This window comes from Crotalus tigris, unplaced genomic scaffold (genome assembly GCF_016545835.1).
Source record: "Crotalus tigris isolate CLP2741 ecotype Arizona unplaced genomic scaffold, ASM1654583v1 scf7180000017716.2861928, whole genome shotgun sequence".
Classification (NCBI taxonomy): domain Eukaryota; kingdom Metazoa; phylum Chordata; class Lepidosauria; order Squamata; family Viperidae; genus Crotalus; species Crotalus tigris.
Genome location: NW_024096587.1, coordinates 321,751 through 334,857, shown reverse-complemented (window position 1 = coordinate 334,857; position 13,107 = coordinate 321,751). Strand labels below are relative to the sequence as shown.

The 13,107-nt window shown below is 40.9% G+C and overlaps 1 protein-coding gene across 4 annotated transcripts in view; it reads right to left on the bottom strand.

The window, feature by feature from the left end:
* The window catches only part of EPHA1 (EPH receptor A1), a 70,943-nt gene that overhangs the window by 1,043 nt on the left and 56,793 nt on the right, over positions 1 to 13,107 (bottom strand). For 2 of the 4 annotated variants that reach the window (XM_039338669.1, XM_039338672.1), the window contains 11 exons: positions 12,668 to 12,792; positions 12,390 to 12,549; positions 7,012 to 7,111; positions 6,836 to 6,885; positions 6,060 to 6,194; positions 5,783 to 5,968; positions 5,323 to 5,384; positions 3,554 to 3,763; positions 3,085 to 3,234; positions 1,571 to 1,764; positions 994 to 1,149 (listed from right to left, as the gene is read on the bottom strand). In XM_039338669.1, the coding sequence (XP_039194603.1) occupies positions 994 to 1,149; positions 1,571 to 1,764; positions 3,085 to 3,234; positions 3,554 to 3,763; positions 5,323 to 5,384; positions 5,783 to 5,968; positions 6,060 to 6,194; positions 6,836 to 6,885; positions 7,012 to 7,111; positions 12,390 to 12,549; positions 12,668 to 12,792 (1,528 nt within the window). The remainder of the gene's footprint in view (positions 1 to 993; positions 1,150 to 1,570; positions 1,765 to 3,084; positions 3,235 to 3,553; positions 3,764 to 5,322; positions 5,385 to 5,782; positions 5,969 to 6,059; positions 6,195 to 6,835; positions 6,886 to 7,011; positions 7,112 to 12,389; positions 12,550 to 12,667; positions 12,793 to 13,107) is intronic. The other 2 variants (XM_039338671.1, XM_039338670.1) reach the window with 2 other exon arrangements.

Sequence of the window (13,107 nt, the reverse complement as noted above, 5' to 3'; positions counted from 1 at the left end):
TGCAACAATTCCCTAAAAGTGTTATCTGCCAAAAATTTTCTTTCCGGCTGGTGAATTTTGCTATGTTGTCAATACTGATTACTTGCATATGTCCGATATATTCAGGAAATACTGCAGATGTATACCATGTTATAACAAAAGAGACATGTTTATTATTTACATAGATTTTTTCTTGTCCTGTGACTTTTTCATATTCCTATTCATAGTATCCTCTTTTGGGTGGCAGGGGTTTTCTTTTAGTGTTATAAAAGCTGTCATTTGGCATTCTGTACCCTATTTCTGTTGTTGATTAAAGAGTTCTTGCAAGTTTTTGAAGTACTGTAAAAGCCTAGAAAGCTATTTTGGCCGGAAATATCACAATGCTAGTGGAAATTGGCAAATGGCTCATGGATTCTTATGTCCTTGCCATGCCACTTCTCACTCTTTGAAACCCAAAGAAATGTTTTTCTTTACCCTCGCTAACTGCTCATTTACAAAATGAAGCCAAAATAGAGTTGGCTGTAGCTTTTTACCCATTTCCAGTTCCTCAAAGGAACAGTATTGCTATGGCTATGTGCTTGTTGCTATACAGATCCAAGCAGCTACTTGGATTTTAGCTGCTTTACTCTTTTTGAGATATAGCCTGAAAGTTAATATGTGGAATTAGCATCTTTCTTTCTATCAGGAAAAATACCGTCCATGCTAGTAGGGTGGAGGAACAATGATAGCAATCCTAACATCTACAGTGGTACTTCCAAAGGTTAGCTGATGTATATTTCACCAAGTTTTTTTCAAACAGATGGAGGTCAATGCAAGGGTGTGGAAGCATGAGGATGCTACAGTATCTTTGTTGTGTTATGAATTTAGTGAAGTACAAGCGACCTGCAAAAGCTATGAAGTTCTTTGTACTCGAGTAAAAATGTAATAGATACTCTGGCATTTAACCGTATCTCATGCTTACCAGCCTTCTTCTACCCTAGATCAAAACCCACAGCCCTGATACCCAAGGCTTACTCAGCAGACAGATCCAGGACAGATTCCATGGTGTTCAGGCCAGCAGTATGGAAGTTGAGGATGTAGCGTTTCATGCGGATGGATTCCAACCACTCGGGGATAGTCCGATAAGGAATCCCATCGGACCCACTGCAGCTTGGAAGTCGAAGGGTCACCCTATACATTGATAGACATATTCAGACCAATTATGACATTTAAAACTGTAACTCTGGAGAACAGGATCCTACTTTGATGAAGCTAGAAACCATTTCAATGGCTGAGAAGCTCCTAACTTTGTGTGGAGAATTTCGCTTTTCACTCTTTGCCTTGCATGGAAACTAGCCTTGCACAGTCAGCGCTTTTTTCCATAATAGGGACATGAAGATGATTTCGCACATTGCCTACAGAAAGAGCACCCTAAATGAATACATGTAGGATACAAATGTGCAGGTGCACCAAACAGAGCTTTGTATACAGAGTTTATCTCCTCATAAACAAGTACAATTAACCCTGGTGGTAAAATTCAGCTTTTGTTGCTGAAGAATTATTTTTAGGGAGAATCTCCCAAAGCGTTCTAAAGGAGCTGCTTATCTCTTACCGAGGGTCAAAATCAGCCACAGTTCGAAGCAAATGTGGGCTGGAAAGGAAGTGCTCTAGCTGAGCCTGGATCTCCCGGAAACGTGGCCTCCGTGTCCGATCATATGACCAACACACTTTCATCAGATCATAAAGGATAGAGGGACAGTCCACTGGTGGGGGGAGTCGGTACCCATCCTCTATGCTTTTCATCACCTACCCAGGAAAAGAAGCAATCAATCAGGTTGTCTGAGCAAAATTCCTTCAACAATGTAGCAGAAGTATGACGAGTTCTGGGCATTTCTTGATCTCGGATCTAAGCACTGAAATCATTTGGAATTAGAATCATGAGTTTTCAGAGATGTAGGTTATTGTTTGAACCACGGATACCAGATTAAATAACCTACATGATTAGATCAATGTATTTTAAAAGCATTAAAACGTTTATTTTAAAAAGTGCAAAGTACTATCAGGGCAAGGCCCCTCTGAAGGTTATGTGATTATGATGTGAATGAGTCATTTCAAATGAAAAGAAGTGTATTTTTTTCCCCAAAGCATTGGGTGTCAACCTCCGGCTGAAAAGCCAACCAAAGCAAAACACCAGAGCTGTTGCGTTCTCTAATGCAGGGGTCCCCAACCGTGGCAACTTTAAGACTTGTGGACTTCAACTCCCAGAATTCCCCAGCCAGCCATGCTGGCTGGGGAATTCTGGGAGTTGAAGTCCACAGGTCTTAAAGTTGCCAAGGTTGGGGACCCCTGCTCTAATGTATATTTTATTGAGCAGATACAAACCAGCAGGTTTAAAGGAAAAGCCAGCTCTGAGGAAATGGTGGGAAGCAGTTAATTAAAAGGATGCAACTTTCCCTCCCCTCTCTGACAGGTTCACGTCACATTGCCCAGTTCATCGTTCAGTAATTATTTGGAGATGAAATTTTAGTTTGCCAAAACAATCTTTCAACAGCTCCGGCTCTCACACTGATAAGAACCCCTACGGATTCAAAATTCTCCCCTCTCTTCCTCCCGCACTGTTGGCAAGTTCGAAGCATGTAATGGTCCTAAGGACATTGGGCAGAATTCAGCAATAGCACAATTCTTCTAGTAATTTTTCCCCACTTGCAATAAAGGAAAGAAAATTCTTAGTTGATCGCTTGTCGACTATAGTAAACAAAATCTGCCCCCACCCCACCCCACCCCAGATCTGTATGAAGTGAGGAACCTCTGAGGCAATTCATGGTGAAGGAACAAAAGTATCTTCTCTTCTTTTGCTTTCTACCAGTGGAAATGTTTTATGTGAAATTCAGAGTTCTCCCGTTGGTAGGATAAACATTTCTGACCCAGGAGTATATACAGTATGTTGACATAAATGTCACGATTTATTATCAACAATTTCTTCAACAGAACAGCCTATTTATGACTGAACAAAAAAATGGAGACCTGACCAAACCATTTTTTCCCCCTCCAGGTTCTTTGCTCCAATATTTGCTTGTTTCAGAGGATGGTTTGACTAACAATCCCTGTTTCTCCTTTCCCTCTTACCTCCTGATTGGACATATCCCCATAGGGCTTGTCTCCATATGAAAACACCTCCCACATGACGATGCCAAAACTCCAGACATCGCTGGCAGAGGTGAAGATTCGATTTGCAATGGCCTCTGGAGCTGTCCATCGAATAGGGATCTTGCCACCCTGTGCAACGAGATTGCAACGGAAACTGATACTCAGATTTTGCAAGTGCTAAGGGCTGACATTCTCTGTGAAGTTAAACTTTAGATTGTCTTATGTAAAGCACAATTGTTTCTTTGGGCATAGATGCATTTGCATTCTGTAACATAACAGAAAAACAGTGTGGCTTTGACAGCTGTATGGCTCTTTGAATGGGAATATATTCTTTGCAGACATTTTTAAAAAATCAAGTTTTTTTTTAATATTGTGGGGCATAAATACATGCTGGTATTTCCTCCCCTCAGTGAGGAGTACCCCCCTAATAGCTTCGGTTCTGCATTACCTTTGTTTCATATGTTCCTTCCACATCGTTTTCCAGGATTCGAGAAAGTCCAAAATCTGAGACTTTGCACTGAAGGGTCTGTGATACCAAGATGTTGCGGGCAGCTAGATCACGATGTACATAGTTGCGGTCTGAGAGATAGGTCATCCCTGAGGCAATGCCCTGCAGCATCGTCACTAACTGCATCGAACTGAACTTGTCGATGTTCTCCTGAAGTGCACACAAGGGACACTAATGAATCTTTGTATTCTGTTCATCTGTTTGCATCACAGCAAGGAAAGGGGGTTACATTTATCCTAGGTAAGAGGAACTAAGTTTCCATTCCCAGCTGAAAACCTTCACTTTAGGGATATACCGTATATTCCGGCGTATACAGTGACCCGGCGTATAAGATGACCCCCGAGTTCGACGCCGGGTTGCATGCCTAGGAAGTCGTCTTATACACCAGAAACTACCGGTATTTCCAGGGTATAAGATGATCGATGCCAAGTCACATGCCTAGAAAGTCGTCTTATATGCCAGAAACTACCTTATTTCCGACGTATAAGACGACTCGGCGTATAAGATAACCCCCGAGTTCGGAGGCTGTTTCAACGCTCTCAAAAGTTGTCTTATACGTTGGAATATACGGTATTCAAATAGTTCACCAGACCACCAGGATGCTTCTACAACATAGGATTCACTCAATCAAAACAAGCTATGGATTTTGCTAGGTAGTATTTACTTATACTCCTAAAAAGTAAGCAGAGGTTGGAGGTTTCCAGAACCACTGAGTACCACCCTATGGCTATGCAGCCTGGGAGAATGAACATAACTTAGGGCCATGATGGTGAACCTATGGCACTTGTGCCACAGGTGGCATGCAGAGCCCTCTCTGTGGGCACGCGCATCATTGCCCCAGTCCTAGGCCTTCAGCTGGGTTTTATAAAACCTTTTCACTTTAGGCCTCTGCTGCCGTATGCAAAAAAAAAAAAAAAGGTTCAATCAATCAATCAATTTCAACTTCTCGCGGGGAAAAAAAAGATCTCGCAAAATTGGAATTGATTGATTGAACTTTTTAGTCCCACCCAGTCTGCCCTTACCACCGCAGCCACGCCCACCCAATGGGCCACACCCACCCAGCACCCAACAATACATAAGTCGGTTTTGGGTTGCAGTTTGGGCACTCCGTCTCCAAAAGGTTTGCCATCACTGACTTAGGTAGACAGAGTTCCAAAGCTTTAAATGGATGGGAAAAAATTAACAAAGTTGGGATCAGCTAAATCAGTATTTCTCAACCACAGCAACTGTAAGATGTGAGGACTTCAACGCCCTAAAATCCACATATTTACCTTGATAAAGTTGAGAAACACTTAGCTAAATGGCCACTGGATCATGCGTACAGCACCTGTGGCACTATCACAGTGAAAGACCCATGTCTAAGAATGAGAATACTGAGTTAAGAGCTGGCTGTATTTCCTGCTGCCAAACTGTAAAGAGGTCATTGTATGTGTAGAAGATGACCAGGCTGAGCTTGAGGGAGGGGACAAGCACTTTAGTTTAGAGTCCCTTCACACCTGCAAGAGACCTAAGTCCATCTCTCCTTGAATTCTGTTGATGCTTATCTACAGCCAATTCGCCTTGACCATAGTAGTTCAGATTCTTCTTTGGAGGTACCATGAAATAAACTTGTATTCATTTTGGAAATGTTACAGCTCAGACACACATTCACAGGTTTAAATCCACGTAGTCACCAAACTCTTAGATTAAAGCATTCTCCAGTTTCTTACCCTTAAAAAGGTGTCTAGGGCCCCATTTTCCATGTATTCTGTAATAATCATCATTGGATTTCCTGTGGGGGGGGGAGAAGAAAAAAAATACTAAAGTTATTTTCTTATTATCCCCATATCTTCACCTTCCTTCCCATTTCTTTGGCCAAGAACACAGATTTTATTTCAGTCCAAGAGGTCTGATAAATATGCTTTTGGAGGAGCTAAAGGCTACTACCCACATAATCAGTCCTTTCCCCTGTCTAGCTCACTATTGCTTATTCAAACTAGCAACAGCTACCCCAGTTTAAACACAACCTTTCAAGAGCATTTTATACATCAAAAATCTTTTGTGCACAAAACCTGTGTTCTTCCAGGGAACCACAGCAACTTCACATCCAACCAACTTACCTCTATCTTATCTCACAACCATCACTTTGTGTGTATATGTCCCACTGCCATTACAACTCTGAATTCGTACGTTTTGTGACAACTCCCTCTAGCCGGACAATGTTGGGATGGTTGAATTGGCCCATGATAGTTGCCTCACGGAGGAAATTCCACCAGGTTGAATCTGAGTAAGTTGACTTCAAGGTCTTGATGGCCACAACAATACGTTCTTTCCCTGGGAAGTGCAGGGCACCACAATAGACCTCCCCAAATTCTCCTATGGAACATCCAAAGAGAAGGCAGAGCGTAAAGAAAATGGAGAAATGTTATCAGGAGAGGCAGAGACAATCAGACCTAATGAAACTTACCTTCACCAATAACTGTGTCAATGGAGACAAGAGATGGGTCAAGTTCCTTTGTGAATTCTAAGACACCCCTTCTGGGATCCTCATACGGTTGGAGATCTACATAAGGTTTCAACCACATCTCATCTGTAATAAAAGCTGACAATATAAACTAGTTTCTCTCAAAAGTTTCAGACAGCTGGGGAAAAATCAATTTCATTGACTTGATGAGAAATAGGGTCCTCCCACACTGCAGTCCTAAACATATTGGATAAGAAGTAAATTGTGCTGGACTACATAAACCCTACTTTCAGGAATAAACACCAGGCTGCTGAAAACTTCCTCATTCAGAAAAATCTTCCAACAATATGATCCATCACGGTACTTCTTTGAGATGGGTAAACAGTGATGCCCTGGGAACTGAGTGTGAATGAAGAAATGATAAGAGAAACCATTTCTCCATATTAATTCTCCTCTAGTGTTTTCCCCCCCCCTTTGCTCAAAAAATATGCTTCGGGAGGGTGCATTTGGGGAAAAAGTGGTCAGAAAAGGTTGGCCAGCAATCTACTAAAACTTCTCTATTCTGATTACCCCTATCTGGTTACTCGAATGCCCCCTGATTACTATGTAACAGTCTTTTGCTAATTGGCATTCCACAGATACGTTTTCTGCAATGCCAATTGCCTCTCTACCCATGTCATGAAACTTCTGAAGGTTTTAAAGACTGGAGAAGGCCACTGTGCTTGAATTCTAGAATGCAGTCCTTTGTCATCTGCCTTTAAAAAAAAAAAAAACCTCACCTCGGTTGTAGCCATTGTGGCATGGTCGTGCTCGGTGATGATGAGTTCGTCTGAAGAATAAGAATAAATATAAATAGAGGCCGTAAGCAAGCAGAGAATAGAACAGAGCAAACTCCTGTCATTGATGACAACTCTTACACCCATCGCCTCTTTCCCTTGGGAGCTACTGCCTTTACCTTCGACGACGGAAGATTATGATCCCAGTGATCAGCCCAATGAACAACAGGATTCCAAAGATAATTGACACAATCACACCTCCAGGAAGCATACCGGTGTCTGCAAGATCAAAGGACGTATTTCAGACATCACTTCACTCGAACAAGAAAAGCTACTTATAAATACACATTGAAACTCTTTTATTCAAATAAGAATTAGGATCAGGTACTGAATGTCAACACGGAAATGGTCATAATGCATCATTAAAACTGCAAAAATGTTCCATATGGTTATCTCCTGTTTTATGAAGTATGGACTCTGGATTATTGGAGCTATGTATACATTTTATTTTACTTGATGTTACATATATTTTTGCATGATACACTTTGTGCTTTAATACGCTTACAGAAATAGTTTTAAAGCACAATACATCAAAGTGGTTGCACTATTTAGCAATCAGTTCTGGTTTATTTATAAATTCCTGATGCATCAGGTTATTAGAGGAAATGATGGAAATAAACAGTGATGATGTCTATGCCCAAAATAGAAATGCTAAATTTATCTGAAAATTCTATATTCAGGGGGGATATTGAAGCTTTTATAAGTGGGTAGTTTGACCAGATCTCAAACAATGCTCTTAGCAATGACTGCCTTATGGGTAATTCTTCCTGTATGTTGTTTTCCTAATTCCATTTACAGAAACAATATTTGATGGTTTCCACCATGCTTGTTCTTCTGACATTGCTTAAATTGCCATAAAGGGAACCATATGGACGTTAGAGGAATTTCATACTGCAACTGTATTCAACATAGGCAGCTACAGTGATGGACCCAGGGAAAATGTATATGTGTGGAAAAAAAAGGAACTGGCATCAGGAAGCCATATCAAGGTTCATAGGTTTTTATTTGCTCTTCATATTTTATTGCAGAAACTGGCACGATTCCCTGTGGATGACAAACATAGCTGCTGTGTAAATTATGCGGCAGATCTGTTGCCAAAAGAAAAGTATTTTCCTTAAAAGACTTTTTAGCTGCCATTACTTCCTCTCTCCAGTCTCTCCAAAGTGCTTTGATTGCCCTAACTTCTGCTGACTCAGAAAATGATAAAAAAATTACTCTTCTAATTTGAGTGCCATGGAGCCTGGTGGAACAAAAATCTCATCTCCAAAAAGTCTGGCACTCTGCATGCTGTTTGGCAACTGATACAAAAAGAGCAAAACAGCTATAATCTCTAATCCCTTTCACTGGCCTGGGCTATTGAGGAGAGCTGCAAAGCCAACATTCCACTTAGAAGACCCGTTAGGGCAGATGTAGCTCAGGGGTCAAGAGGAGGGGGAGAAACAAGAATTCTCTCCAATGGTGGAATGGCTTGTCCCTAAATTTTGCAGAGCTCCAAGGTTCCTGTTACAGCCAGTTTTACAGCATTTCTTTGGCATTACAGTTCATTGAAAATTGGCTCAGCTGCCCAAAAAGAAATAACAAGGGCTCACAAAATCATGGAGCTGAGGTGGAAGTATGTAGCACGGGAATCCTTTCAGTCTTGTTTTTTTGAACTGTGTTTATCAGTTCATTTTGCTCTGTGCTACTTATTTATTTAATGGCATTTTAAAGAACATCATCCAGGACGAAGTCAAATTACATTTGGAAACTCCATATTTTGATCACATCCTTTAAAAAAGCAGCTGTCATGAAGTTAATGTATCTTTGCTCATGATGGCAACACTGCAGGCAGCATCTTTAAATTACACTTCAGTAATAATAGTACGCTGTTCCATCTGGATATAGGAGGGTGCAACAGAGAGACCCTGGAAAACGAGATGCAATTGCATTTGCCCCTTTCTTTTATTGCACAAGGGCAACATGACTTATCATCCTTTGGCTGGTTCTTCGCTTTTAAAACTGGTATTAACTCCACAACATGAAGCAAAGTTTAGTTAATGCATTTCCTTATTAAACATTAATCTGGCACTCTAAACACCAGTACAGCTTATTCAGACCCACTAAAGATAGTTCTTGACTTACAACCCTCCATTTAGTGAGCGTTCTAAGTTATAACAGCACTGAAAAGAGTGACTTTCAACCAGCCTTCACATTTATGACTGTTGCAGCATCTTCATGTTGGTCACATGATTAAAATTTGGATGGCTTGGCAGCTGCAGCATCCTGAGGTCATGTGATTGTCATTTGCAACCTCCCCAGCCAGCTTCCAACAAGCAAAGTCAATAGGGGAATTCATTTATTGAACATTTGTTTCACTTAATGACCATGGTGATTTGCTTAACAACCACGACAAAAAAGGTAATGAAATTGGGTATACCTCTCTTAACTTAGCAACGCTTAGCAATGGAAATTCTGGTCTCCACTGTGGTCATAAATCAAGGACTACCCGTATTTCTTCTTTTTAGAAATTCTTATAGAAGACAGGTGGAAATTATGGAAACATGCACATCTTCTTTGTAAGAGGGAAACATAAGATGGAAAGATTCTGGTCTGATCCTGGAAATATTGCCAGACTTCTTAGGTGCATGTCTTGTCCTTTGGACGTCCTTTCTAAAGAGGACAATTAATAGCACTCAATCCTCTTAAAGCAGGGTAGGCAACCTTGGCTCGTTTATCACTCGTGGACTTCAACTCCCAGAATTCCTGAGCAGCCATGGAATTCTGGGAGTTGAAGTCCACGAGTCATAAAAGAGCCAAGGTTGCCTACCCATCTTAAAGGATTTCAGGAGCCGGGAGCTCCTCAGCATTATACAGGGCAGAGAGATGGACATGGAAGGCAAAATGCTAAATTAGAGACAATCCAGGATAATATTCTGAGGGAAATTCCTTGGGATATTCTTGCTGACCCATGTAAAACAGAAACAGGATAGCCCTCAATCTCCACTAGAGTTCATTTAAAAACGAATGCTAAAATATTTCAAGAAAGTTGATAGCTCCTGGATGACTATATCAAGATCACGTGAAGTATTAATACCACTCTACAATGCCTTGGTAAGGCCACACTTGGAATACTGCATCCAGTTTTGGTCACCACGATGTAAAAAAGATGTCGAGACTCTAGAAAGAGTACAGAGAAGAGCAACAAAGATGATTAGGGGACTGGAGGCTAAAGCATATAAGGAACGATTGCTAGAATTGGGTATGTCTAGTTTAACGAAGAGAAGGACAAGGGGGGACATGATAGCAGTATTCCAATATCTCAGGGGCTGCCACAAAGAAGAGGGAATCAAGCTATTCTCCAAAGCCCCTGAAGGCAGGACAAGAAGCAATGGGTGGAAACTAATCAAGGAGAGAAGCAACCTAGAACTAAGGAGAAACTTCCTGACAGTGATAACAATTAATAAGTGGAACAACCTGCCTCCAGAAGCAGTAAATGCTCCAACACTGGAAGTTTTTAAGAGGAGACTGGAGAGCCATTTGTCCGAAATGGTGTAGGATTTCCTGCCTGAGCAGGGGGTTGGGCTAGATGACCTCCAAGGTCCCTTCCAACTTTACTATTATTATTATTATTATTATTTGATGAAATCTTGCATTAGGCATAACCATGAGAGAATCCATGGGTAACGCCAAAAACAAAATACAGTTTCAGGCATTTTGTGGCTGCATTCTCTGACTTTATTGCAGAATCTTAATCTTTGGGACAACGGGATGCCTTCTAAGATGAATGATGATGATGGAATGCAATTCAATCTTCCAAGTTTACCTCTTTCTTTTACTTTGTTAAAAGATACCTTGTTAGAAGAAAGACGGGGCCTTTTCTTGACATTTATCCATTCTTATGAGTATACACCCAAAGAGGGTATTTACCCATTCATGTTTGCAAACCCTGCCTTCAGCACTCCTTCGGGGAAAAATTCTCTAAATCTCCAGTGAAACAAGGCCTTTGCCCCTTTAGTCAGGGTCAAGTGGAGAATATGAAACACTATGTTTTATACAGACACTTTATGGAACGATGAGAACAAAAAAAGGCTGGGTCAGAGTCCTGGGTGATTAATTTCTGTAAGAGTGAATATTTCTTATACTAGTAATCAAGTAGCTATTTTTACCTTCTAGTCTGTTAACTCTAGAAAGAAAATTGTTATTTTTCTAATTGCTGATTCCTGATTATCATTAAATAGAAGAGATGTTATGCCATTATTTTATGTTGCTGTACAAATTAATTTTGAATTAATATAATGTTTAGAAAAAAATACAGAATGTGCCCAAGCATCTGTACTGGTTTCTCTCCAGACCCCTCTGCAACAATGCATGGCTCATAGGTTGTCACTAGTTGGCTTATTTATTTCAAGTCATTTGGCAGAAACAGCTGCTTGTGTTAAGAAAGAAACAAAACTATAAAAATATCTGTGGCTTGCTTTGAGATCATTTTCCTTTTTTACAGGCAATCTGAAATTGCGTCCAGTGTCATGAAAATGGCAAAATAAACTTTAAAGAAGCCAGTAATGGCCATGGGTAATATATGATACAGAGCTGGCATGCACAACTGGATACATTTGCAGTAAATCCAGAGTACTTAATTTGTACATTAAACTAACTTATGAATGGGCTTTCTCCAATTCATTTTGTGGAGACCTAGTGGGGTACAGTGGCTAAGGCACCAGACTAGAAACTGGGAGACTGTGAGTTCTAGTCCTGCCTTAAATACAAAGTCAGCTGGATGACCTTGGGCCAGTCCCCCCCCCCGCTCTCTCTCTATCCTGAGAAGAAGGAAAGAACAAGCCATTTCTGAACTCTTCCCAAGACAACTGCAGGGACAAATCCAGGCAGTTGAAATTCACTTCAGTGCCAAAAGCAGCCTCCCATATTTAATTCTTGGTGCGTACACGTTGCTTTCTTTAGTACAATGAATCAGGGGCTTTATGGCTATATATTTGATTGCAAAAGAGCACAGACAGCCTGATCAACTTCAGTAAGTCCGCTACTGTTATAGTTGGTACTGAAGCTTTTTAAATGGTTATTAATTAAATAACTAGACTGACCGTTTAGTTGGAGTTATTCTTAGCAACCACATAAATAATTTTCTCCAGGAATCCTATTAATACTGAGACGGTTTTCACTGCTGGGGAAATAAGGAAGTACATGGGAAGGAGGGAAATTTATCCCCTCCCCCTAGGAAAACTGTTTCCATCAACAACTGTTTTTTGATTTAGCTATAAAACGTGAATTAAGTTGTAATTATAAAATGTTGTAATAAAAGAATTATAATTAAAATATTCAACAAAAATTCTTTTGATACAAATATTAATTTTGAGAAATAGCTTATAATAAAACCCATCATGAAGAGAGAATGCCCTCCCTGCCCCCAGTGCACTTCCAATTTGGACTGTTCCTTGCCTCAGAATTGGCTTCTAAATCACTGAGCTACAAACATCCCTCAAGTAGGATTTGAAAAGACAACCTTGCGGCAGAGTGCGGAATTCCTGCTCCTGGGAATATGGTCCAGGTCCTAACGGTGTGATGGATCGCACACGCAGCAGGTAGGCTGTGTCAGGCTGCAGGTTGGCCAGGGTTACTTGAGGTTTCTGAAGGTGATGAACAGTGTAGTGTTTTTCTTCTCCCTGTGGAATTCAACAATCAGAACTGCTTTCTAAGAGTCAAAACGAGATGCAGAGCTACACAAACGAAGGGGACTGTCTTATAGATTTTGCAGGGGGACAATGGAGGAGCACATTTCACCTTCACAAAGTATAGAACCTCGTAGTTCACAGAGCTCTGGCTGCGGTGACGGGAAGGGAGCCAAGTCACAGAGAGGCTGCTGTCATTCTGCTTATCCAAAATGATATTGGTCACCACCACTGGAGCTGCATGGAAGGAGAAACAAGATGGTCAAGCTTAACTTGCCCCCTTTACAGCCGAAGGCAATGCCAAACCCATTCAAAGTTTATATTTCTCAGTATTGGGTTACCTTGCTCTGTGGAAGTAACAACAGCCGGGATAAATTGCGCAGATAAGGGGCCCGCTATGAAAGAGCATCGAGCAAGAAACGCCAATCTCACCTGTGAAATCCAATTTGCCAACATCCTTTGCATATCCTTTTCAAACTCTTTGACTTTTGGAGCCAGTTCCTCTACAAGTAGTTAGATTGGCATCTCGCTCCATGGTACATTTTGATTAGT